The following is a 27,289-nucleotide window of genomic DNA, read 5'->3' on the forward strand; positions in this document are numbered from 1 at the left end:
TGGCTTCTCCGCTGTAAATTACTTTCCCCCCCTTTCATACCTTATTCTAAATCTTGCCTACATGCAGGAAGGCCGTGAGGTCTCATTGAAGGAAAATTATCTACACAAATTACTTTGCAATTCTTCTTTAAGGAAGATTTGTCTCTTCTTCCTTTAGTTTTAAATTAATCAAAAATAGCCTTTTAGTTTTAAATTAATCAAAAATAAAATAAAAAATTTAGTACCTCAGTCACACTTGCCACATTTCAACAGATCAATAGTCATCTGTAGCATATTGGACAGAGCAGAAGTAGAGCATTTTCATTATTGCAGAAAGATCTACGGACAGCACTGACTTAGATCATTAGTCAACCTTTCTTCTTCCCAAATATATGCATTTAGAAATATAAATTCCCATGAACTGCTTTAGTTCCATCCCATAAATTTTGTGGTTGTTTTCAATATCTTTCAGTTCAACATTTTCCTTTTTTCACTGCAATTTCTTAGAGGAGCTATGGGTTATTCAGAATGAGGACCAGGACTGGGGTGAGATAAGCAAGGAGGCTGGGGCACATTAAGGAGAGACCCACGCCCAGCTTCAGGTATGGCATGTTGTCACCTTAGGTTCCCTGCTTGCCTCACCCTAGTCCCAGCCCTGTTTAGAAATGTATTGCCTAATTTAGGAACTTTGGGTTTTTTTTCAGTGATCTTTCTGTTACTGATTTGTAAGTTGATTCCCGTGTACTCAGTGGGTAACTACAAAGAGCCCCACAGCTAACATCACAATTAAAGTAAACTATTCTACCTGAGTCTGAGACCAAGAAAAGCACACCCATGAAAGCCACTTCAATTCGCAAAGCATTTGGAATAGCCAAGGCAATTTTGAACACCAAAGTTGGAGAAATGAAACTACCACATGGAGGATTATGCAAAGCTACAATAATTAAGATACTGCAGCATTAGCACAAGGATAGAGAACAGGACAAATGAAATGAAATAGATTCCAGAAACACATATATACAATCATACCTGATTCACACAGTTTCTACGGCAATACAGTAGGGAAGGAGTGGTCTTTTTAGTAAGTGGTGCTGATTGATTTTGGGTATGTATATGAAAAAATTAGTCTTCGTGCCTTATCACACCATTAACAAAAAATCAGTTTGAGATGTCTCATCAAAACAGTAAAGCTTCTAGAACATAGAAGGAATATCTTTATGTTGTTTGTAGACAATTTCTTAAATAAGACTCATGAAAGATAAACCATAAAACCACGATTTAGATCCAAATATGGGACATTTCCAGTGCCCCAGCACCCTTCCCAGTCGACAGCCCAGTTTTTAAAAAGGTAGGAGGGGGCAAAACTTGAATAGACATTTAATAAAAAGAAATACTCACGTGGCCGATAACTATATAATCTCAAGGTCCATTAATCATCAGGGAAATGCAAATTAAAGCCACAATAAGGTACCACTACAATTTCAAGAGAAGGGCACTTACTAAAAGGACTGACAGTACCAAGTGCTGGATCAGTAGCAATGGAATTCGCAGTATCGGTGGTGGGAATGTAAATCGTTTCAATCACTCTGGAAATGTATTTGGCAGTATCTACACTAGACAGCTAAATATATGCAGTTCCAGCACTTCTCATAGCTATATATACCCACGAGAAATGATTACATGCTTACCAAAAGACACGCACAAGCTCATAGCAGCTTTATTCAAAATTGCCAAAGAATCAGCCTCAAAGTCCATCAACAGTGAAATAAATTTATACAAAACTGCCACAGTCACTCAACAAAATTCTACCCAGCAATGAAAAAGAATGTGCTACTGCTACACACAGCAAAAATGCATCTCACTTATTTTATTTCATTTTACTTTATTTTGAGACAGTCATGCTCTGTCACCCAGGCTGGAGGGCAGTGGCGCGATCTCAGCTCAGTGCAAACTCCCCCTCCCAGGTTCAAGCTATTTTCCTGCCTCAGCCTCCTGAGTAGCTGGGACTACAGGCGCCCACCACCACGCTTGGCTAATTTTTCTATTTTATGCAGAGAAGGGGTTTCACTATGTTGGCCAGCCTTGTCTCAAACTTCTGACCCCAAGTGATCCACCCACCTCAGTCTCCCAAAGTGCTGGGATTACAGGCATGAGCCATCACGCCCAGCCATCTCACTTATTTTAAAAAGCCAAAGACAAGAATCTTTGTGTGATTCCATTTATTTAAAGTTCATAAACAAGAAAAACCTCTGAGGTCAGAATAAGGGATGCCCTGTTGGGAGCATTTGACTGGGAAAGGGCTCAAAGACTTCGGAGCTACTTCTTGACAATAGGGAGCTGATGAGATGTCACTGTAAAAAACAACCTGACAGTTGATGACATTGCTTGCTAGCATCTACAGCCACAATGCACATATGGCCTAGCCTCACTTCTGCCTTTCGGAACTCCTGGAAGTCAGTCGAACATATTTTCAGCTAGAATCCTTGCTGCAAAGGAGTCTGGAATCTCTAGTGTTCATAGCCGTCTTCTTTTTAGTTTTTACAGGAGAAGATTGAGGGTCAGTGTTGCTAACAATAACGGAAGCCATACCACTTGATCCTGGCTGAACTGAAGTTTGAATAATAACTTTTGTTTCACGAGGCAACCCTTGCAGTTGCTCCGGCTTTTTAAATGTTTGATGGTCCTTGGTTTTGTGCTCTATTTCCTCCTTCAACGTCAAAAACTGTAACCGGCACTTGGAACACTGAAGGACCCTCCTTCTGCTGTGCCTCCAACAATGATTCATGTATGGTATTGCGGTTTTGAAAAGTTTGAGACAAAACAGACAAAGCAAATTCTTCGTGTTTTCATGGCACGTTCTAAAATGTGTTTCCACATCAGCAAAGACCGACGATCTGTAATGGCAAACCTGGCACACATAGGGCATTTCGCCAGGCTTATGATGGTCCTTCATGTGTTGTAAGAGGACCTGATCTGTTTCAAATGACAATTCACAGATTTTACAGACAGCAGAGGGCTCCATGGCGATGTGTACACTATCAATGTGACACTGTAGCTGGAAGGGAGTGGGAAACTGCCGGTGGCAGTGCTGGCAGGTGGTGTGGTCTTCCCAGCTGTCGTTCCTCTGCTTCTCAAATTCCAAATGATGCTTCATGTGATTCATAAACTTAATATTTTTTAGAACTTTCACGCAGCTGAGGCATTTAAAGGTGGTGTGAGTCTTCTGTTCCGGCTGCCCATCTCCTTTATGCTGTCCATAGTAAAAGTTGCTAAGTAACACGATGGGATTTTCTTTCTTGGGATCAAAGGTCTTGTTTTGACTTGCTAGACTTGAAATGTCTGTCATTGCCAGGCCAGACTCATTTGCTCTCTCTGGATTTGTAAGATTGAAATGTGCCTTTCCATTAGCATCAGCCCAAGGAAACGTTACTCCATTCTGAACATGGTTTGATGAGTTGCAGACCCCCTGTGAGGGTGTATTTGTGCTTATTGTAGAAGAGATATCTGAAGGGACCACAGCTAAAGAAGGTACCCCTGGGATTCCATCCCTGAGTTTAACCCTTTTGGAATCTCTGCTGTTTATATCTGAAGTGGAAAGTCGCTTTGAATCAGGAGAACTCTCATTTCTGCCTCCTCCAGAGACCATAGCTCCAACTAGACGCTGAGTCCCTGCGGGGAGCGAATCTGAGGAATCGGGAGAAACAACTTGTGGCGAGCTCATTTTATAACCAGGTTCAGATGAAGACTTCATAGTGACAGGACTATCTGTTGATCGCCCCTCAGACAGAGAAACTGGCATGATGGCTTTTGCCATAGAGGTCACATGATTTGCAGGCTGTGACACGTGAGCAGGATATTGACGGAAGTGGCCTTTCTTTCTTCTTGAATTTGAGCCTGGGGTGACTCTGTTCAAAATGTTTGAAACGACTGGTTTTGAATTTGAAATCATCCCGACAAAGAGAATTTCAGCATCTCTATGTACATGCTCCACCCCAACATAGATCAGATCTGGATCTTCATCATCCTCCTCCCTTTGTTTGGATTCTCTCAAATTCTTCTTTGGTGATTCCACTTTCTTACACAAAAAGATATCTCCCATTTTCAATTTACTTTTTGCTTGAAGCCACTGGTCTCTTCAACTTCCAGAGCTGTCTTTTTACAAATTGCCACCTAAGTGCAACCATGTGACAATAGTCAATATTTATTTCGAAAGACAAAATCATTACTTTATTGTATCCTCCCTTAAAACACTGAGATAACCATCCACATCTCTATTTTACACGTCAGAAATAAGGCTTGAAACATTTTAAATGGCATAATAATTTCAAATTTACCTGTCTCTCCTCCCCTGGTCTTCTGCAGTTGTGAGGCAAAGGAAGCAAGATTTCAGGAGGTGCAGATGGAACATCTCAGAGTGCTTGCCTCTAAATTTTGCACTCTAGATGCCTCACTCACCTCCTCCTCATCCCACAGGTACTCTCTCAGATGTCTAAGGTTTCTAACCAACTTGAATAAAACTTCTCTCAAAAACATTCTGCTCCTAGCCTGGGCAACATAGCAAGACCCCATCTCTACAAAAAAATTTAACAATTAAAAAAAATTAGCTTGGCATGGTGGTACACACCTGTGGTCCCAGCTACTTGGGAGGCTGAGCCAAGAGGAACACTTGAGCCCAGGACTTCAAAGCTACGTTCATGCCACTGCACTCCAGCCTGGGCAACCAAATGAGACCCCATCACACACACACACACACACACACACACAAATCACAACACACACACACAAATCACAACACACACACACACACACCCTTTGCTGTTCCTGTAATGTTCCTTTTCTCAGTAAACTCAGTTGCTCAGTCTACAAACTTCAGAGTCATCCTTTGCCAGACTTTCTCTCATACACTACAGCCAATCAATTAGCAAAGCTAGTCTGCTCTATTTTTTAAAGATGTCCAGAATCTGACTACTCTCTTCCACATCTACTGCCACCTCCCTGATGGAAGGTACCATGTTCTCTCCCTGGATCACTGCAGAAGTTGCCAGTCTTAAAAGTTTTGTCAGATCTCCCCATGGTGGCCCCAATGCCCCTGTTAAAATATACAGGGGAGCAAGTATATTTTGCTCTTAAGTCTTCAATGACTTTCCATTTCATTCATAGGAAACACCAGCAAACTTTAAATTTCCCCCATAGAACCTTAGGTCATCATCGCCCTTGCTAACTCCTCTGTTGCTCTGATGCAGCCATCCTGAGCTCCGTGAATCTGGAACACACCAGGCCTTTTTCTTTTTCAGAACTTTTGTTGTTCCCGGACGTTGCGTGCCTCTTTCCCCAGATTAACCCCATCTGGGCTCCTGGTCTGCCTCAGTCCCATGGTTCCTCTTCAGCAAGGCTTACCTGACCACAATATCAAAAATCACAACCTCCTTAACTCATATGTTCAAACCCTCAATGTTATTTTTCAACTTAGCATTTATCACTGCCTACCACACAATATGTAAAATATATCTTGCAAGCCCAGGAGTTTGAGATTACAGTGAGCTATATCATGTCACTGCATCCAGCCTGGGTGACAGAGGAAAGGAAGACTCTGTGTCTTAAAACAACAACAAAAAATGGGACAGGTGCAGTGGCTCGTACCTGTAATCCCAACACTTTGTAAGGCCAAGGCGGGAGGATTGCTTGAGGTCAGGAGCTCGAGACCAGCCTGGGCAACATAGCAAGACCCATCTCTACAGAAAATTTAAAAATATAACTTGCTTCTTTTCTGTGTTTACCCACGAAACTGTATGCCACATGAGGGCAGGGTGTTGTGTTTCATTTACTCCTCAGCTTATAGAGCAATATCTGTCATACTGTGCATGCTAAATCTTTGTTAAATAAATAGTAGCTGTTATTAATATGATCATTTAGGTGTACCAGAGGCTCTAATTCGTTATTCCAGATTCTCTAAGCATTTAATGAAATCCAAATCCAAATGATTTAATAACTGTTGTACAAGGGAGAAGGTAAACCTGTGTGTATGTGTGTGTAAATTGAAACAAAAGTTTTGTCAAATACTCTAATACCTTCACCTTACCGCAAGGGATAGGCTCTGATACCTTCTATGCCATATTTTATTGATTCTAAGGTATAGGCTTAGATTTCCATTTTAACATCTCTAAATCAGATTGCATCTCATCATAGCATCTCATCAATATAAAATACATTTCATAATTTGTTTTTGCAGTATATATTTTTATTTCATAGTGGAATCAAAAATGACATATCTCGGATCCTTTTGTGAGGATAAGCTTGGGTTTTCACTCATGTGAGATGTGCCTCCCTCAAACCTTGTTATATCAGCATGTTTAACATCTGATGTAAAAAAAAAAAAAAAAAAAAAAAAGGAGAGTAATGTATCTTTTATAATTGATGGCATCTTTTTTTTTTTTTTTTGAGATGGAGTCTCGCTCTGTCGCCCAGGCTGGAGTGCAGTGGCGCGATCTCGGCTCACTGCAGGCTCCGCCCCGCGGGGTTCACACCATTCTCCTGCCTCAGTCTCCTGCGGAGCTGGGACTACGGGCGCCCGCCACCTCGCCCGGCTAATTTTTTGTATTTTTAGTAGAGACGGGGTTTCACCGTGTTAGCCAGGATGGTCTCGATCTCCTGACCTCGTGATCCGCCCGCCTCGGCCTCCCAAAGTGCTGGGATTACAGGCATGAGCCACTGTGCCCGGCCAATTGATGGCATCTTATAGTCAGTGAAAAATCCTATTTCTTTTTGTAAGCTGACAGCCCACTAAACTTGTTTTGTAGTTCTCTAATGGATATCAGCTACATTTTGGCAAACAATGGTTTAAGACAGAAATTGGAAAATTGGCCCTTCCCCTGTTTTTGTACAGTCAGGAAGCCAAGAATGTTTCTTACATTTTTAAGGTATTGTTTTCTTACTTTTTTTAATTAAGATTTTTTTAAACTTGTACATTTTTAAATTGGGGGGAATAAACACGCAAAAGGAAGCGGGGCGCGGTGGCTCACGCCTGTAATCCCAGCACTTTTGGGAGGCCGAGGTGGGCGGATCACTTGAGCTCAGGAGTTCGAGACCAGCCTGGCCAACATGGTGAAACCCCTTCTCTACTAAAAATACAAAAATTAGCCAGGCATGGTAGCAGATGCCTGTAGTCCCAGCTACTCGGGAGGCTGAGGCAGGAGAATCTCTTGAACCTGGGAGGTGGAGGTTGCAGTGAGCAAAGATCGCACCACTGTGCTCCAGCCTGGGTGACAGAGTGAGACTGTCTCAAAAACAAAAAAAAAGAAAAAAGGAATATTTTGTGACGTGAAAATTATATAACATTCAAAATGTCAGTGTTCACCATAAAGTGTTGTGGAACACAGCCATAATCATTTTTTTAGTGCTGTTGTCCATGGCTGCTTTCACACTTCTATGACACAGTTGAGTATAGTAGTACCCCCTTATCTTTGGGGCATATGTTCCAAGACCCCCGAAGTGGATGCTTGAAACTGCAGATGGAACCAAATTCAATATATACTATATTTTTTCATATATGTACATATCTATGATCAAGCTTAATTTATAAATAGGCACAGTAAGAGGTTAAGCATAACAAAATAATTATAACAATATACTGTAATAAAAGATATGTGAGATAGGGCGTGGTGGCTCATGCCTGTAACCTCAGCACTTTGGGAGGCTGAGGTGGGTGGATCACCTGAGGTCAGGAGTTTGAGACCAGCCTGGCCAACATGGTGAAACCCATCTCTACTAAAAATACAAAAATTATCTGGGCATAGTGGCGAGCACCTGTAATCTCAGCTACTTGGGAGGCTGAGGCAGGAGAATCACTTGAACCCGGGAGGCGTGGGTTGCAGTGAGCCGAGATCGCGCCGTGGCACTCCAGCCTGGGCGGCCAGAGTGAAACTCCGTTTCAAAAAAATAAATTAATAAATTAAATTAAAGGTATGTGAATGCAATCTCTCGCTGACAAAATATCTTTATGTACTGTAGATCTTGGCAACCTTAGCATACGATTTTGTTTTCTTTCCTTATTATGTTAAAAACTTTCCCATTTTCACTTAAAGGAAGCAAGCACTTTACAGCTTCTTTTTGGCATATTTGAATCGCCAGCATTGCTACCCTTGTACTTTGGGGCCATTATTAAGTACCATAAGGGTTAATTGAACACAAGCACTGAGATACCACCAGGACAGTCACTCTGATAACTGCGACCACTCCTAAGTGACTAAGGTACAGAGAGCGCAGCCAGCCAACAGCATGGGGACTCAGGACAAAGGGAGGATTACCATCCCAGGGCAGGGCTGACTCAAGAGCTTATCACACTACTCAGAAGGGCTGGCGACTTAAAATTTATGTATTGCCTATTTCTGGAATTTTCCAATTAATATTTTGGAACCTCAGGTAACTGAAAGCACAGAAAGGAAAACCCTGGATAAGGGAAGACTACTGTAGTTGAAGCAGAGAATCGCAATGCCTAAAATATTTGCCATCTAGTCTTTCACAGAACAAGTTTGCCAGCTCTAGTTTTAGAGGAGCAAAATGAAAGATAGCAAATTTCTCAGCTCACCAGTTCCTAAAGTTGCGAGTGCATCCAGATGATTCAGTGCAGCTCAGTGTGTTCCACTCTGGGCCACAAGGGAAAGCGAAGCTGGAGCTTCCTTGTCTCCACTTCCCGGAGAAATTTGTCCAGAGACCGGCAGCACTGCTTCCGCAGGCGAACAACGCCGCTTGCTCTTCAAAGTCCTTTCTGAGGCCAGATCAGAAGGTCCCACTCCTTTTAAGCCCCATATAGCCCAATCATTTTTCCAGTCACGTGTCTGAAGCAGTTTATCCTGATTGGATTTTCAGTCGTTGTCCAGCTTGATTGCCAAAAGCTTTCCTCCAATTGCTACTCAAAGGAAAGAATGAGGGTGGGGCTTCAGGGCTGCCTTCCAGGTTGATTCAGCTGGTGATGGGCATCCTCCCTCCTCTCTCTCTTGTTCAGAGTCTGCCACTTTCTCTTCAGTGTGCCTGGGCCCTCAGCTATTGGGGATGAGAAGGGATGCGGAGTGGGAGGCAGTCCACATGTCTGTTCCAACAGAGCTCAGAGGTGAGCGAGTTAAAAAGCAGATGTCTTTCCAGTAGGAGCCCCAGGGGACAGGGTGGGTCTCACTCTGACGGCCCTTGAAGACTGAGCTCCCGTACGAGTTTCCGGGTGTCCAAACAGGGTCCTCACTGTGAGTCTTCAACAGCTTTCTCCAAGCAGCAGCCCACTCCCTTCTTAATCCATTTCCAGGGGTCAAAGGTCTATCCTGGTTCCCTCCCATCCCCTCTCACTTCTTTCCCTCTGTCTCTCCCTCCTCCCTCCTCCTTCACTACCCCCTCCCTGGAACCTTCTCAGCTGAATTTCAGGCCCACCCTTTCACTCTCTTTACAGGCTTTGCAACACAGATTAGAAAGCGGGGGAGGGGGAGCCTCGAGAGTCCCTTGACAGGTAAGAAATATCTATATTTCCACCCCCATTCCAACGCAATGCAATCAAGTCTCAAAATTAAAACGAAAATCATTTGCAAATTAAAATGTTCTAAAGTACCATCTCCTGATAAAACTTTAAAAATACCTTTCTGGGCCGGGTGTGGTGACTCACATCTGTAATCCCAGCACTTTTGAAGGCCGAGGCAGCAGATCACATGAGCCCAGTAGTTTGAGACCAGCCTGGCCAACATGGTGAAAACCTGTCTCTATTCTTTATAAAGTAAAATACAAAAATTTCCTGGGCGTGGCCGTGCGTGCCTGTAATCCCAGGTACTCGGGAGGCTGAGGCAGAATAATCACTTGAACCCAGTAGGCAGAGCCCAAGGTGGTATAAAAGTGTGTGACCCATGGTCTTTATTCTTGTCTAGGGACTGGGGAAAGGCTGCTTGAGGGCATTGCAAGCAGCCAAGAGCATGCCCCTGGAAAGGAAGGTGAAATGAGGCCCGCTGCTGAGGTACACCTGTAGTCCCAGCTATCAAAGGCTGAGGTGAAAGATCTTTGAGCCCAGGAAATCCAGACAAACCTCAGCAAAATATCAAGACCTCTGTTTCTACAAAAGAAAAAAAATTTTTTTTAATTAGCCAGGCATTGTAGCACGTGCCTGTAGTCCCAGCTACCCGGGAGGCTCAGGTGGGAGGATTGCTTGAACCAGGGAGATCGAGGTTGCAGTGAACTATGATTGCATCACATACTTTAGCCTGGATGGAAGAGAGAGACCTTGTCTCATTCATTCATTCATAAATAAATAAGCAAGCAAAGTGAAATGAAGTGCAAGACTTAGTAAAGTTCTAACAGGGGCCGGGCATGGTGGCTCACGCCTGTAATCCCAGCGCTTAGGCAGAGGCAGGCAGATGGCTTGAGCCCAGGAGTTTGAGACTAGCCTGGGCAACCTGGCAAAACCGTGTCTCCACAGGAAAATACAAAAAATTAGCCTGGGTGACAGAGTGAAACCCTGTCTCAAAAAAATAAAAAAAGAAAAAAGAAAGGAAGACAGAGAAAGAAAGAAGGAAAGAAAGAGAAAAAAAGGAAGGAAAGAAAGGAAAGGAAATGTGTATTCTGCAGAACTGATATTCACTCCTTCCTCTTTTCCAGAAGCAGAATCCTGCTAGGAAGATTCCAGGAAGCCTAGGCAGTGGTCAGGGGCTGGCTCACGTATAAAGCAGGCCCTTCCCCTGAGACAGAAGGTTGTGGTAACAATGCTTGTGGAGGTGAGAAAATTGAGAGGAGTGTCTAGAAATAGCTCGGAGTTGCATCTTATTTTCTTTTGCTCAGTTTTAAAAGTCCCAAATAAGACCACATCTAGCTGTTCTAACCAAGCTATTCTAACCCACTAATCTAGTAAAAATAAAATCACATGGTCTGAATATAAATTTGCATCAGGATACACGCCTTTCCTATGAAACATTTATGTTTCCTTATAAAATATATCCTCTTTTTCTGCAGAAAACTAACTGTAATGCATCCAAAGGTCACAGAATGTGGTGAAACATCCTCATCATTGATTTTTAAAAAAATTTTTATTTATTTATTTATTTTTTTTTTTGAGACATGGTCTTACACTCTGTTGCCCAGGCTGGAGTGCAGTGGAACGATCATGCAGTCTTGATGTCCTGGACCCAAGCGATCCTCCCACCTCAGCCTCCCAAGTAGCCAGGACAATAGGCAGATGCCACCATGTCTAACTGATTTATTTTTATTTTTGAGTAGAGATGAGGTCTCACTATGTTGCCTGAACTGGTCTCAAGCTCCTGAGCTCAAGCAATCTTCCCACCTCGGCCTCCCAAAGTTCTGGGATTACAGGTGTGAACTACCCGCACCCTGCCCTCCATAACTGATTCTTTTTTTTCAGACTTCACTCTGTTGGCCAGGCTGGAGTACAGTGGCGTGATCTCTGCTCACTGCAACCTCCGTCTCCCAGGCTCAAGCAATTCTCGTGCCTCAGCCTCCTAAGTAGCTGGGATTACAGGCATGAGCCAACACGCCCGGCTAATGTTTGTATTTTTAGTAGAGTCAGGGTTTCACCATGTTGGCCAGGCTGGTCTTGAACTCCTGATCTCAGGTAATCTGCCCACCTGGGCCTCCCAAAGTGCTAGGATTAAAGGCGTGAGCCACCACGCCAAGCCATAGCTGATTCTTTATCAGTCTGCCTTTGGGAAGTTTCCACTGGGAAACACTCTCCAGGACTCTTTCGGACCAGCCCCACTTTCCAAACAGAATTCCAGTGATGAGATTAAAGCTTGTCACAATATGTTTTTCAAATGACTGGTAGAAGCAGACCTTAAGATTAAAAAAGAAGAAGAAAAAATGGCTGAAATCTTGAATCCTTTATTGCTTTAAGGCACAGCATAGGAAATGGATGGCGCGTCGGGAATGGATGCAGGTCAGGGACAGACCATCACTCATGCCACCTTGCTGTGTTTATGAAACAGAGTGCTAGAAGTTAAATTTGGGGGATGCACAAAGAGATGCCTAATCAGATGAACTCAGAGTTGGAATTGCTGTTTGTGAGACAGTTACATCAAAGGAAGAAAAGAAGGAGAGAAGAAAGGTGACTATCAGGAGAATTTTCCAGCCAGAAGAAAGACACAGAGGCACAGGCATTTCATGGCCTGAAGAAGGAAGAGCACAGAGACAAGTGTGGCTCCAGTTAAAGGACCAGCGGAGATGAAAGATGAGGTCACTGATTTGGGTAGGGGACATAGCAGTTAAGATATTGTTGATCAAGGCTGGGTGTGGTGGCTCACGCCTGTTAATCCCAGCACCTTGGGAGGCCAAGGCGGGTGAATCACGAGGTTAGGAGATCAAGAGCATCCTGGCTAACACAGTGAAACTCCGTCTCTACTAAAAATACAAAAAAATTAGCCAGGTGTGGTGGCGGGCACCTGTAGTCCTAGCTACTTGGGAGGCTGAGGCAGGAGAATGGCGCAAACCCAGGAGGCGGAGCTTGCAGTGAGCCGAGATCACGCCACTGCACTCCAGCCTGGGCGACAGAGCAAGACTGTGTCTCAAAAAAAAAAAAAAAATAGACGTGAAGGATGCAAAGATGCGTATGAGTGACAGTATGTCTAATCTCCTACTTTATGAATGGCCATTTTCAAATTCTATCATTCCTTCAATATTTATTAAGTCTTTTGTAAAGAAGAATGTTGATTTGTCTCTCAGTGTGGCACCAGGAAGATTTATGTTATTTAAAAATGTTATAAGCAGATACTGTCATTATTTTTTTGATGCTTCAAATGTCAAGTGAGAGTCCCTTTACCATGCTCCCCATATCTTTATTTTTCCTTTTTTGAGAGAGAGAGTCATGATCATTCATTTATTTCACACCTGATTCTCATTACATCAGTCTGAGAGAGGAAGGAGTCACGCACCAGCACGTACAACTGTGCTGTTCTATTATCCTTCAGACAGTATTGGGATCTAGGTTCTAGTTATTTTTAAATTCAGGGATCTGAATCAGAGCCCAAGAGGTTGACTGCTGCTGCTGGGGACTGGGGGCTGCTGGGAGAACAGCAGAAAACAGGCATGGAGCTGACCCTGGAGGGTTCATGCTCCAGAACTCCGATCTTGGTACCTGAGGATCTTTCACAGAGATCATGGACAGGGGTGTGACAGCAGTTCCTCAAAGCAAATGGGGATGGCAAACCTGGGGCTGGTACTTGGGAGCTGGAAAAACAACCATATTTGCACAAGGAGAAACTGAAAAACCGCTGTCCTTCCATCTGTATCCCAGAATCCTATGTAGAACCATGAGGACAGGGCCAGGGTTGGTTCCTTGGCCTCTGTTTGTCCTCATAAGTAGTCCAGTAGGAGTCCTGCAAACTTATCACCATCTGGAGACAGTGCTTCCAACTCTTCTTTATGCCCCACTGCTTGAGATGCTAGTCGATTGCTTTAGACTATTCATGAATTCTTCTTCCTCAACTCTTCACATTAAAGAAATTCCTAGCCAGGTATGGTGGCTCATGCCTGTAATCCCAGCACTTTGGGAGGCCAGAAGTTGGAGACCAGCCTGGGCAACATGGCGAAACCCTGTCTCTACAAAAAAATAGAAAAATTAGCTGAGCGTGGTGGTGGGTGCCTATAGTCCCAGCTACTTGGGAGGCTGAGGTAGGAGGATCACCTGGAACCTGGGAGGCAGAGGTTGCAGTTTGCCGAGATCACACCACTGCACTCCAGCCTTGGCAGCAGAGTAAGACTGTCTCAAAAAAAAAAGGAAAGTAATTCCCGTTCTTTGATGAAACTCTGGATCTCCCGGTCATTCCGTCTTTTTTAATCAACTGTTCTCAGGGTTTTCTAGTTCCTTGGTTTCATAATTTCAGTCTCAAGTCTCACTTTCTCTGTTTTTATTCCTGAGTTTCCTCCTAAGGTTCTTTTCATTGCAGCCACAGGCCCTAGTCCAGGGTCTGCAGGGAGCTAGTACTTACTCTGCCCAAATGGAATCCAAGAGCATCAGAAGGTGCCCGAAGGTGGATATGTGTTTCTGCTCTCTGCTTTTGGCAGTCTTGCTCTCCATGTCTTTTTTGACATGCCCCCTGATATAGTTTGGATGTTGTAATCAACCAAATCTCATGTCAAAATGTAACCCCTGATGTTGGACATGAAGTCTGGTGAGAGGTGATTGGATCATGGAGGTGGATTTCTCATGATTGGTTTAGTACCATCCTCTTGGTACTGTCCTCATGATAGTGAATGGGTTCTCCTGAGACCTAATTGTTTTAAAGTGTGTGGCACCTCCCGCCTCTCTCCTGCTCTGGCCATGATATAGCTATTATGGAAAGCAGTATGGTGGTTCCTCAAAATATTAAAAATAGAGCTACCGTATGATTCAGCAATTCCATTTCTGGGTATATATCCGAAGGAAATGAAATCAATATGTTAAAGAGGTATCTTGACTCTCATGTACATTGCAGGACTATTCACCACAGTCAAGGTGTGGAATCAACCTAAGTGTTCATGATGAATGGATAAAGATAGTGTGGTATGTATACACAATAAAATGCTATTCAGCCTTTCTTTCTTTCTTTCTTTTTTTTTTTTGAAACAGTATCTTCCTCTGTCACCCAGGCTGGAGTGCAGTGGCACGATGATCATAACTCACTGCCGCCTTGAACTCCTGAATTCAAGCAATCCTCCCACCTCAGCCTCCCAAGTAACTGGGACCACAAGTGCTTGCCACCAACACCTGGCTAATTAAAAAACAAGGTCTCACTTTGTTGCCCAGGCTGGTCACAAATGCCTGTACTCAAGTGATCCTCCTGCCTTGGCCTCCCAAAGTGCTAGGATGACAGGCAAAAGCCACCATGCCTTACCACTATTCAGCCTTAAAATTCAGCCTTAAAATCAAAGGAAGTTCTGTTATTTACAACAACATGGATAAACCTGGATGACATCATGTTAAGTGAAATAAGTCAGACATAGAGAGACCAATACACAGTGTCTCACTTATAGGTGGAATCTAAAAAAGTTAAACTCACAGAAGCAGAGAGTAAAATGGTAGTTATTAGGGTCAGGACGGGTAGAGGATGGGGAGAATAGGCTAAAAGGTACAAAGTTTTGGTTAAACAGGAGGAATTATTAGTTTTGGAGACCTAATGTATAGTATTACAGCATGGTGACTATAATTAATATTGTATAGTATATTTTAAAATTGCTGAGTGAGTAGATTTTGAATGTTCTCATCACAAAATTATAAATATGAGGTGATTGCTATATTAATTGGCTTGATTGATATGTTGATTGGCTTGATTTAATCATTACACAATGTGTGCACATATATTTATCATGTACATCATAAAATATATACAAATTGTCATCTGTCAATCAAAATTTTAAAAAAACATTCAAGATCTGGGCACTAAGTATGCTCAATTGTTATTGCTTCAGTAGACAGACCTAGAAAATACAGTGTACTCATATTTCCATTTAAATTTAGTGCCATGCCAGGGATTCTTCTTTCATTTAATTTTATTTATTTTTATTTTTATTTTTATTTTTCGAGACAGGGTCTCACTCTGTCTTCTAGGCTGGAGTGCAGTGGCACAATCTCGGCTCACTGCAACCTCTGCCTCCCAGGTTCAAGTGATTCTCCTGCCTCAACCTCCCCAGTAGCTGGAATTATAGGCGCATACCACCACGCTCGGCTAATTTTTTGTATTTTTAGTAGAGATGGGGTTTCACCATGTTGGCCAGGCTGATCTTGAACTCCTGACCTCAGGTGATCTGCCCATCTCGGCCACCCAAAGTGCTAGGATTACAGGTGTGAGCCCTTGTGCCCGGCCCCTTCCTTCATTTTATATTTTTATATATACTATACTCAAGTGATCCTCCTGCCTTGGCCTCTGATATGGTTTGGCTGTGTCCCCACCCAAAGCTCATTTTGAATTGTAGCTCCCGTAATTCCCACGTGTTGTAGGAGGGACCCAGTGGGAGATAGCTGAGTCATGAGGGAGGTTTCCCCCATACTGTTCTCATGATAGTGAGTAAGTCTCTTGAGATCTGATGGTTTTCTAAGGGGTTTCCCCCTTTCACTTGGCTCTCATTCTCTCTTGCCTGCTGCCATATAAGATGTGTCTTTTGCCTTCCACCATGATTGTGAGGCCTCCCCAGCTACGTGGAACTCCAAGTCCATCAAATTTATTTTTCTTTATAAATTACCCAGGCTCAGGTATGTCTTTATCAGCAGTGTGAAAATAGACTAATACAGCCTCCCAAACTGCTAGGCTTACAGGCAAGAGCCAGCATACCTGGTGACTATTCAGCCTTAGAATCAAAGGAAATGCTGTTATTTGCAACAATGTAGGTAAACCCAGTTGGCATTATGTTAAGTGAAATAAGCCAGACATAGAGAGACAAATACACAGTGTCTCACTTATTTTAATTTTTTTAAATTAAATTTTTTGTACAGATGGGGTCTCACTGTATTGCCCAAGCTGGTCACCAATTCCTGGATTCAAGTGATCCTCCTGCCTTGACCTCCCAAGTGCTTGGATTACAGGCGTGAGCCACTGTGCCTGGCCTATTTATATTTTTAAATCCCATCATTCTTATTGTAAGACAAGTACAAGAATCTCTCCTAAGTCTAACTGTATTAGGTCATTCTTGCATTGTTATAAAGAAATACCTGAGACTGGGTAATTTATCAAGATGTTTAATTGGCTTACGGTTCTGTGGGCTGTACAGGAAGCATAGTGGCATCTACTTGTGGGGAGGCCGCAGGCGGCTTACAATCATGACAGAGGGTGAAGGGGAGCAGTCATGTCATATGGTGAAAACAGGAACAACAGAGCAAGAGGGGAGGTGCTACACACTTTTAAACAACCAGATCACTGAGAACTCACTCACTATCGGGAGGATAGTACCCAGGGGGATGGTGCTAAACCATTCATGAGAAATCACACCCATGATCCAATGGCCTCTCGCCAGGCCCCACCTCCAACAGTGGGAATTACATTTCAATATGAGATATCCGTGGGCAAACACATCCAAACTATATTATTCTGCCCCTGGCCCCGCCCAAATCTCATGTCCTTCTCATATTTCAAAATACAATCATGCCTTCCCAATAATCCCCCGAAGTCTTAACTTATTCCAGCATTAACTCAAAAGTTCAAAGTCTTATCTGAGACCAGGCAAGAATCTTCTGCATATGAGCCTATAAAATAAAAAATAAGTTAGCTACTTCCAAGATACAACGGGGATACAACCATTAGGTAAACATTCCCATTCCCAAGGGAGAAATCAGCTAAAAGAAAGGGGCTACAGGCCCCATGCAATTCTGAAACCCAGCAGGGCAGTTGTTAAATCTTAAAGCTCCATAATAATCTCCTTTGACTCCATGTCCCACATCCAGGACACACTGATGCAAAGGGTGGGCTCCCAAGGCCCTAGGCAGCTCCACCCCTGTGGCTTTGCGGGGTTCAGCCCCACCCCTGTGGCTATGCGGGGTTCAGCCCCTGCCACTACTCTCATGGGCTGGCATTGAGTGCCTGAGGCTTTTCCAGGCACAGGGTGCAAGCTATGGGTGGATCCACTACAGCTCCACTAGGTAGCGCCCCAGTGGGGACTCTGTGTGGCAGCTCCAACCCCACATTTCCCCTCCACACTGCCCCAGTAGAGGTTCTTTGTGAGGCTAACATTTTGTTTGTTTGTTTTTTGAGAGAGGGTCTTCCTCTGTCTTCCACCCTGGAGTGCAGTGGCATAATCATGGCTCACTGCAGCCTTGAACTTCTGGACTCCCACCTTCCACAGTGCTGGGTTTACAGGCGTGAGCCACTACGCCCAGCCAAAATGCGTGCACATTCTTACGTCAACCTAATAACAGAGAGAAGCTCTTTAAAAGAAAATGATGTGTGTTTGGCAATAGAGCATTGCAATGAAAATATGTATGCCCCTATGTGTGCATTTGGGGAGGTAAAGGAAGACAAAGGTTTTTAAAGGAAGGATAAGAAGGATAACATCATTGTTTTGAGATAATTATCCTTGACTACAAAGGTCAATAGCAAGGGTGACGCTAGTCCAAGGTTGGATAGGCAGTTTCTGGGCAGATGCCCTTATGGAAGTATTTTTTGCTTAAGGTTGCGATGTCCTTTGTACAAGGTTGTTTCTGTAGAGTCTTTTGTCATTGTTTTTGTTATCAGGTATGCAAGCGTGAAAACCCTCTCTTCATGGCCTTCCCAGGCTCTGTTTGTCAAGTTTTGCTTTGTTGTTGTTGTTGTTTTAACATTAGTGGCTCCATTTTGATTCTGACAACTTTCACACTTCTAAGTTAGAGTTTAGAAAATATTCTGTTACTGGCCGGGCGTGGTGGCTCACGCCTGTAATCCCAGCACTTTGAAAGGCCAAGGCGGGCGGATCACAAGGTCAGGAGATCAAGACCATCCTGGCTAACATGGTGAAACCCTGTCTCTACTACAAATACAAAAAAAAAATTAGCCGGGCATGATGGTGGGCACCTGCAGTCCCAGCTACTTGGGAGGGTGAGGCAGGAGAATGGCGTGAACCCGGGAGGCGGAGCTTGCAGTGAGCTCAGATCGCACCACTGCACTCTAGCCTGGGCAACAGAGTGAGACTCTGTCTCAAAAAAAAAAAAGAAAAGAAAAAAAAAAGAAAATACTCTTACTTTTTTTTCCTAAAAATGTATTTTAATTTCTCTTTTTTCTTTCTTTCTTTCTTTCTTTTTTTTTTTTTTTTTTTATGAGATGAAGTCTCACTCTGTGGCGCAGGCCAGAGTGCAGTGGTGAGATCTCAGCTCACTGCAAACTCCACCTCCCGGGTTCAAGTGATTCTCCTGCCTCAGCCTCCCGAGTAGCTGGGATTACAGGCGCCCGCCCCCATGCCTGGCTAATTTTTGTATTTTTAGTAAAGACAGGGTTTGCCGTGTTGTCCAGGCTGGTCTGGAACTCCTGACCTCAGGTGATCCACTCGCCTCGGGCCCCCAAAGTGCTGCAATTATAGGGGTGAGCCACCAGGCCCAGCTTTTTTTTTTTTCTTTTTATAATGGATTTTAAAAAACTAGGAACAGAATTCTTAAAGTCAAATGTTTATAAGGGCCGAGCATCAAACACATTTGCAGCATAGGGTAAAAGAGAAATGAGCCCTTGGAAAATAGAAGCATGCAACAGTCTTTCAAGGATGTTAATGGTACTACTCAATTTTATCTGATTTCTGCCTGATGGCAATGCTGGTGTTCCTGATCTATTTTCCAAGCAACACTGGAAATTTAAATTTTTATGTTGTCTCTCAATTTTAAAGTGCCAAAAATTATATTTTTTTAAGTTTTAAAGCATAATGAAGCCAAATAAAGCACATCTGTGTGTTGATTTGAACCGTGAATTGCCTGTACCCCAATCTGGCTTAATGAGATGTGTATTTTACACTTCACTAGTTTCTGAACTTAAGGTGAGTGGCACATGCAGAACTTAAGGCAAGGGGCACATGCAGAATGATGTGGTCCCTAACTGCCCACGGAAGTGTCTCTAGTGATTGCCGCAGCTTAATCTAAGAGTTATCCCAACTGTCATCTTCATCCCAAATATTTTAGTATAGTATTTTAGTATAGACATCCCTCACTATCTGAAGGGGATTGAATACCAGCATCCTCGGATACTCGAACCTCTTATATAAAATGGCCTAGGATGGCCGGGTGCCGTGGCTCACGCCTGTAATCCCAGCACTTTGGGAGGCTGAGGCGGGCAGATCTAGAGGTCAGGAGATCGAGACCATCCCGGCTAACACAGTGAAACCCCATCTCTACTAAAAAATAGAAAAAATTAGCTGGACGTGGTGGCGGGCACCTGTAGTCCTAGCTACTCGGGAGGCTAAGGCAGGAGAATACGGTGAACCCAGGAGGCGGAGCTTGCAGTGAGCTGAGATCGTGCCACTGCACTCCAGCCTGGGCGACAGAGTGAGACTCCATCTCAAAATAAATAAATAAATAAATAAATAAATAAATAAATTGGCCTAGGATTTGCATATAACTGACACACATCCTCCCATATACTTTATTTTTACTTATTTATTTATTTTTGGAGATGGAGTCTCTCTCTGTCACCCAGGCTGGAGTGCAATGGCATAATTTCAGCTCATTGCAACCTCCACCTCCCGAGTTCAAGCAATTCTCCTACCTCAACCTCCCAAGTAGCTGGGACTACAATCATGAGCCACCATGCCCTGCCACCCTCCCATATACTTTAGATCATCCCTAGATTACTTATAATACTTAGGACAATGTATTATAGTTGTTGTTTTGAGACAGAGACTCACTCTGTCCCCTAGGCAGGAGTGCAGTGGCACGATCATGGCTCATTCCAGCCTTGACCTCTTGAGCTCAAGTGATCCTCCCACCTCAGCCTCCTGAGTATCTAGGACTACAGGCATAAACCACCATGCCCGGCTAGCCTTTTTTTTTTTTTTTTTTTTTCTCTCTTTTTTGGAAGAGACGAGTTCTCACTGTATTGTCCAGGCTGGTCTTGAACTCCTAGGCTCAAGCAATCCTCTGGCCTCAGCCTCCCAAAGTGCTGGGATTACAGGTGCTAGCCACTGAGCCCGGCAATACCTACAACAATGTAAATGCTATGTAAATAGTTGTCATATTGTATTGTTTTTAAATTTGTATTATTTTTAATTGTTGAATTGTTATTATTATTTTTTGAAATATTTTCAATCCACAGTTGGTTGAATCCTCAGATGAGGAACTATGAGGTGTGGAGGGCCGGCTGTATATTGCTTAGCAAGTCAACTAATCTAAGACTTTTAAGCTTGTGGTTCTCATCGTGCTACAGATTCAAATTGCCCAACCCTACCCCAGGTCAGTTAGATTAAAACTTAGAGTAGTCCCTTTTCAGATCCTGAATGGATCCATGTGCCCTCCACCTGACAAAAGGCTAGTGGTGAGGGTTGAGGGGAAGTACCTTTTTCCACCTCCCTCTTCACAGGAGAAGGCTTTTCTTTCACTGTTTTCAGATTATTTTTATTTATTTATATTTTATTTTTTGAGACAGGGTCTCACTCTATCACCATGCAGTGGTGTGATCACAGCTCACTGCAGCCTCAATCTTCCAGGGCTCCCCAGTAGCTGGGACCTGCAGGCATATGCCACCACGCCCGGCTAATTTTTGTATCTTTCGTAGAGATGGGATTTCACCATGTTACCTGGGCTGATCTCCAACTCCTGGGCTCAAGCAATCTTCCTGCTTTGGCCTCCCAAACTGTGTGTGTGTGTGTGTGTGTCTGTGTGTGTGTGTGTGTGTGTGTGTGTGTGTGTGTTTTGAGACGGAGTCTTGCTCTGTCCCCCAGACTGGAGTGCAGTGGCAAGATCTCGGCTGACTGCAAGCTCCGCCTCCCGGGTTCACCGTATTCTCCTGCCTCAGCCTCCCTAGTAGCTGGGACTACAGGCACCTGCCACCATGCCCAGCTAATTTTTTTTTTTTTTTTTGGTATTTTTAGTAGAGACGGGGTTTCACGGTGTTAGCCAGGATGGTCTCAATCTCCTGACCTCGTGATCAGCCTGCCTCGGCCTCCCAAAGTGCTGGGATTACAGGTGTGAGCCACCACACCCAGCCGTGTTTTGTTTTTTTAAGACAGGCTCTTGCTCTACTGCCAGGCTCTAGGGTGCAATGACAGCTCACTGTAGCCTCAACCTCCCGGGCTCAAGCAATCCTCCCACCTCAGGGTCCCAAGTAGTGGGAACCACAAAAGTGGACCACCACACCTGGCTATTCATTTGATTCTTAACCCAGACAAATTAAATCGGTATTTCCAGAGGTGGGACCCAGGAGTATGTATTATGAAAGCTCCCAGATGTCTAATGAGCAGCCTGGCTGGAAAACCACTGCTCTTGATGGCCCTGGCCCCTGCTCAGCTGTCACCAAGTAAAGCATCCGGTGTGAATGAAGCCCTCACCATCAATCTCTATGATGGGCTGAATTGTGCTCCCCTCAATTCCTATGTTGAAATGCTAACCCCTGGTACCTCAGAATGCAACCATATTTGGAGATAAGGCCTTTAAAGAGGTCATGAGGCCATTATGGTTGGCTCTGATTCTATCTGACAATACCCTTATAAGAGGAGGAAACATGGAGACACAGGCAGACACCAGGGATGCAAACACATAAAGGAAAGGTCAGTTGCAAGCAGCAGAGAGAAGGCCTTGCAAGAAACCAAACCTGCCAACGCCTTGATCTCTGACTTCCAGCCTCCAGAGTGGTGAGAAAATAGACATCTGTTGTTTAAGCTGCCCATTCTGTATGTTATGGCAGCAATATCAAACTAATACATTCTGCAAAATGAGAGCCACCTCATGCATAGGTAGGGGGTGTGCAGGGATAGCTCAGCTCCCAGGTGACTCCGGGACACAAACAAATGCCCTTAGTGTGGGTTTCTTTTTCTTTCTTTCTTTTGTTTTTTTTCGGAGTTGGGGTATTGCTCTGTTGCCTAGGCTGTAGTGCCATGGTGTGATCACAGTTCACTGCAGCCTCAATCTCTGAGCTCAAACAATCCTCCCACCTCAGCCTCCCAAGTAGCCGGACTATAGGAACGTGCCACTATGCCTGGCAAAATTTTTTTTCTTTTTTTTCTTTTTTTTCTTTTTTCAGAGATGGGAGTCTCACTCTTTTGCCTTGGCTGTTCCCAAACTCCTGGCGTCAATTGATTCTCCTGTCTCTGCCTCTGAAAGTACTGGGATTATAGGTGTGAGGCCCCCATACTTGTCCAAGGTTTTTTTTTTTTTTTTATTGTACCAATCTACCCTGATTTTCCAAGAAACAGCCTTCTCCCACTTTGGGGTATTTCCTAGAGACCAGTGCTGGTAGAGACTCCCTCTCAATTTTCTTTCTGGCCCCAACTCCCTTGATTTCTCTCCTAAACTGTGAGGGACAAAACCTTGAGGACGGAGAGAGATCAATTTTCACACTGTTTCAAAAGCTAGGGAAATATCTGTGTTCTGTCTGGTATAGGTAAGAAAATAATAAAAACAAATGATAACTGTATATTAGAATGGTCTGAAAGCTAATGGCCTAATATAAAAAAAGACCGTACAATGTGAAGTTATGAAGAAGCAGAGGGCGTAAGTTCAACATGGTCTACAGATGCTGGGCAGGTCTGCTGGGGCGAGATTGCTACTTACCCAGGGTGGTTTCCATGGAGAAAGACAAGATGCTTTCTGCAGACTGAGTGGAGAGAAGACAAACTTTTCAGGTAGGCTTTGGGCCTGTAGCCAGTAATGTGAGTAGAGGGAGAATTTTAAAAGGGGAGCCTATTATTATTCAGTTTTCTCCACTTCTAGAAGGTCTACACTATGAGCCTTGGACATGTGGGCTCCCTGAAGCCAGGGAGAGGAATGTCTAGTTCTGACTTTAGGAAAGCCAAAATTGGGATTGGGGTCTTGGAGCCACCTCTTACCAGTCAATATGGGGATACTCCCAGGCAGCAGGCTGGGCTCAGGAAACTACGTGCTCTCTTCCTTCTTCCTCCGGGAGTCCCATGTGTACCCGTTGTTTACCTCCAACTTGTAGGTGAGAACATGCAGTATTTGGTTTTCTGTTGCTGAGTTGGTTCACTTAGGATAGCGGCCTCAAGCTCTATCCATGTTGCTGCGAAGGACATGACTTCATTCTTTTTTGTGGCTGCCTAGGACATTCTTAGATGACAAATTATGGTGACCCATGTTATCCCTAGCTCCTTCTGTCAAGAAAAAAAAGGGGTGGTCAGAGGCAGCCTCCAACTTTAATGGGTACTGCAAGGAAGAAGACTGGAGAACCGGTGACAGAAATGTACTCTGCTGGGTCAAGTGATTTAGCTGAGTTTTACCACTGCAAGGCTGGAGGAGACTGAGGCTTTGGGTAAATGCTCAGTCACTACCAGGTGGATTAAGGAAAAAACTCCAAGTAACAGTAATGAATCATCAGAGTAGAAGAGAAAAACTCCAAGTTATATCTAACACTGAAATCCTGAAATTGCATGTGTCTCTTCAGTGATTAGGAATGCATTACTATCAGCTATTGAATAAATACCTTATTTTGTACAAGTTTTTATTAATTTAAAAACAAGGCTGCAGCAAACCACCATGGCACGTGTATACCTATGTAACAAACCTGCACGTTCTGCACATGTATCCCAGAACCTAAAGTATAATAATAATAATAATAATAATAATAATAATAATAATAAACAAGGCCAGGCATGGTGGCTCACACCTGCAATCCAAGCACTTTGGGAGGCTGAGGCGGGTGGATTGCCTGAGCTCAGGAGTTCCAGACCAGCCTGGGCGACATGATAAAAATCCCATGTCTACAAAAAATAGAAAAACTAGCAAGATGTGGTGGCATGTGTCTGTGGTCCCAACTACTCAGGAGGCTGAGGTAGGAGGATTGCTTCAGCCTGGGAGGCAGAGGTTGCAGTGAGCCAAGGTCGCACCATAGCACTCCAACCTGGGTGACAGAGTGAGACCCAGCCTCAAAATAATAATAATAATAATAATAATAATAATAATAAAAATAAAAACAAAACAAACTAAAACACTCAGGAGAGATTAGTGGTCTAAAAGCATATTTTTACAATGTATTCAGGGTTATTCCATTGTTTCTTAAAAACTACCTTTGGGAGCATCTCCCCAAACTTAGTTTGGAAGTGTTTTTTCTGGGTTGCAATAAACAAGCAAACAAAAAACTACCTTTTAATGAAAAGTAATACTTAAATAGAGCTAACAATAAAATCAAACACACAAAAAAATTATCCATTAAAAAAATTTTTTTATATGAAGTCTTGCTCTGTTGCCCACCCAGGCTGGAGTGCAATGGTGCCATCTCGGCTCACTGCAACCTTCACCCCCCGGGTTCAGGCAATTCTCTCACCTCTGCCTCCCAAGTAGCTGGGACTACAGTCACGTGCCAGCACACCCAGCTCATTTTTGTATTTTTAGTAGAGACAGGGTTTCACAATGTTGGCCAGGTTGGTCTTGAACTCCTGACTTCAAGTGATCCCCTGCCTCAGCCTCCCGAGGTGCTGTGATTACAGGCGTGAGACACTGCACCAGGCCAAAATTCATCCATTAATTGTAAAGTAAATTTCCCTTCTGCCCCAGATCACGGTTACCTGTCTCTATTCCCAAAATAAATGGCTGTGTAGAATTTCTGATGTGTCCTTCAATATATATTCTCTGCATCTACATACACTTACCTTCCCCTACCTTTTTATGTAAATGGGTGTTTATTATTCACATACTCTGTATTAAAATTGTGATTTATTAACATAATTTTACTGACTTAATTTGAATGGAGATAAATTTATAAAGGGGATTGATGATTAAGATTTTATGTTTAAATATTCGGAAGCAAACAGTAATGCATCTTATCTTCTGACTAGGATGTGGGTTGAAACTGCAAAGGCAAGCATGAGATGTTTCATTAACACAAAGCCTTGAGTGCTCCAAACCCAAAAGTCAAAGCAACTTATCAATAAATGCCAAAGGATGCTATTCTGACATATCTGTGTGCTATGGTTTGAATGCAGACTCCAAATCTCATGTGTGGGAAACTTAATTTCCAATGTGGGACTATTGAAAGGTGGGGCCTTTAAGAGGTGATTGAATCATGAGGGCTCTGCCTTCATGAATGAATTAATCCATTCGTGGATTAATGGGTTGATGGGTTAATGGCTTATCATGGAAGGGGAGCTGGTGGCTTTATAAGAAGAGAAGAGAGACCTGAGCCAACATGCTCAGCCTCCTTCATGAGATGCCCTCTGTGGCATCAGGATGCTGCAGAGCCCCCCAACTAGGTAAGAAGGCTTTTACCAGACATGCCCCCTCCACTTTGGGCTTCCCAGCCTCCATAACTGTGAGAAATTCATTTTCTTTATAAACTACCCAGTTTCGGATATTTTGTTGTAAGCAACAGACAACGGACTAAGACACTGTGTTATCTAATTATGTGATTCTTGTTTTACTATTTATTTATTTAGCCTCTTGTCAGAAAAATTTTTTTTTTGAGATAAAGTCTTATTCTGTCACCCAGACTGGAGTGCAGTGCGGCTCTCATGGCTCACTGCTGCCTCGAACTCCCTGGCTCAAACGATCCTCCCACCTTAGTTTTTCAAGTAGCTGGGACTACTACAGGTGTGCGCCACCATGACTGGCTACTACTTTTTTTTTTTTAATGTTGCCCAGGCTGGTCTCAAACTCCTGGCCTCAAAAGATCCTCTTGCCTCAGCCTCCCAAAGTGCTGGCATTGTAGGTGTGAGCCACCACACCCAGCCCACCAAAAGTTTTTTCAGACATGTACCTGAGTGATTAAGAGTTTAGGATTGGCTGGGCACGGTGGCTCACGCCTATAATCCCAGCAGTTTGGGAGGCCAAGGCAGGCAGATCCTGAGGTCAGGAGTTCAAGACCAGCCTGAACAACATGGAGAAACCCCATCTCTACTAAAAATACAAAATTTGCCAGGTGTGGTGGCACATGCCTGTAATCCCAGCTACTTGGGAAGTCTGAGGCAGGAGAATCGCTTGAACCCGCAAGGGAGAGGTTGCGGTGAGCCGAGATCATGCCATTGCACTCCAGCCTGGGCAACAGGCAACAAGAGTAAAACTCTGTCTCAAAAAAAAAAAGAAAAAAAGAGTTTAGGATCTATATTCACTCTGCCTGGGTCCAAATCCTGGATGTTATTAACTGTATGACTTTGGGCAAGTTTATTAACACCTCCATTTTTAAAAAATCTGTACTAGGAATATAATAATAAATGCACACCCTCTCAGGATTTGATTAAATGGAATAAAATATATAGAATTCCTAGAACAGTGCCAGGAGTTTGAGGCCAGCCTGGGCAACATACTGAGACCCCATCTGTACAAAAAATACATAAAAAATGAGGGGGGAATAGCGGTGCACACCTGTGGACTCAGCTACTTGATAGGCTGAGATGGGAGGATTGCTTGAGCCCGGGGGCCAAAGCTACAGCAGTGCAGTGACTGTGTCCCAGTAATCCCAGCACTTTGGGAGGGCAAGGCAGGAGGATCCCTTGAGGCCAGGAGTTCAAGACCAGCCTGTGCAACATAACGAGACCCCATCTGTACAACAACAACAAAAATTCTTATGCACTTAGTATTTGCCAGATATAATGCCAATTTTTAGGGCACAAAGGCAAATGGTAACTACCTCCCTGGATTGCTGTAAAAATAAAGCATGCAAAACATTTTGTGCCCCCAATGATCCCTTCCTCATGGTGTCCCCACACTTTTATTTTGTGCTGTCACAATGAGCAGGGCACCACCAGGATACTGGGAAAT

At 43.6% G+C, this 27,289-nt stretch overlaps 2 protein-coding genes and 1 pseudogene across 2 annotated transcripts in view; 2 read left to right on the top strand and 1 right to left on the bottom strand.

The window, feature by feature from the left end:
* Positions 1-27,289, top strand: part of LOC129395163 (immunoglobulin lambda-1 light chain-like) — a 735,232-nt gene that overhangs the window by 198,083 nt on the left and 509,860 nt on the right. The gene's annotated exons all lie outside the window — the stretch shown is intronic.
* On the bottom strand, positions 1,736-8,772 carry ZNF280A (zinc finger protein 280A). The gene is made up of 2 exons (XM_034951689.2): positions 8,564-8,772; positions 1,736-4,149 (listed from the first exon to the last, which is right to left on the bottom strand). The coding sequence occupies exon 2, from the start codon at positions 4,076-4,078 to the stop codon at positions 2,450-2,452; it is 1,629 nt and encodes a 542-aa protein (XP_034807580.1). The 5' UTR covers positions 4,079-4,149; positions 8,564-8,772; the 3' UTR covers positions 1,736-2,449.
* LOC112438842 (small nucleolar RNA U13) lies at positions 6,254-6,342 on the top strand (annotated as a pseudogene).

This window comes from Pan paniscus, chromosome 23 (assembly GCF_029289425.2).
Source record: "Pan paniscus chromosome 23, NHGRI_mPanPan1-v2.0_pri, whole genome shotgun sequence".
NCBI lineage: Eukaryota > Metazoa > Chordata > Mammalia > Primates > Hominidae > Pan > Pan paniscus.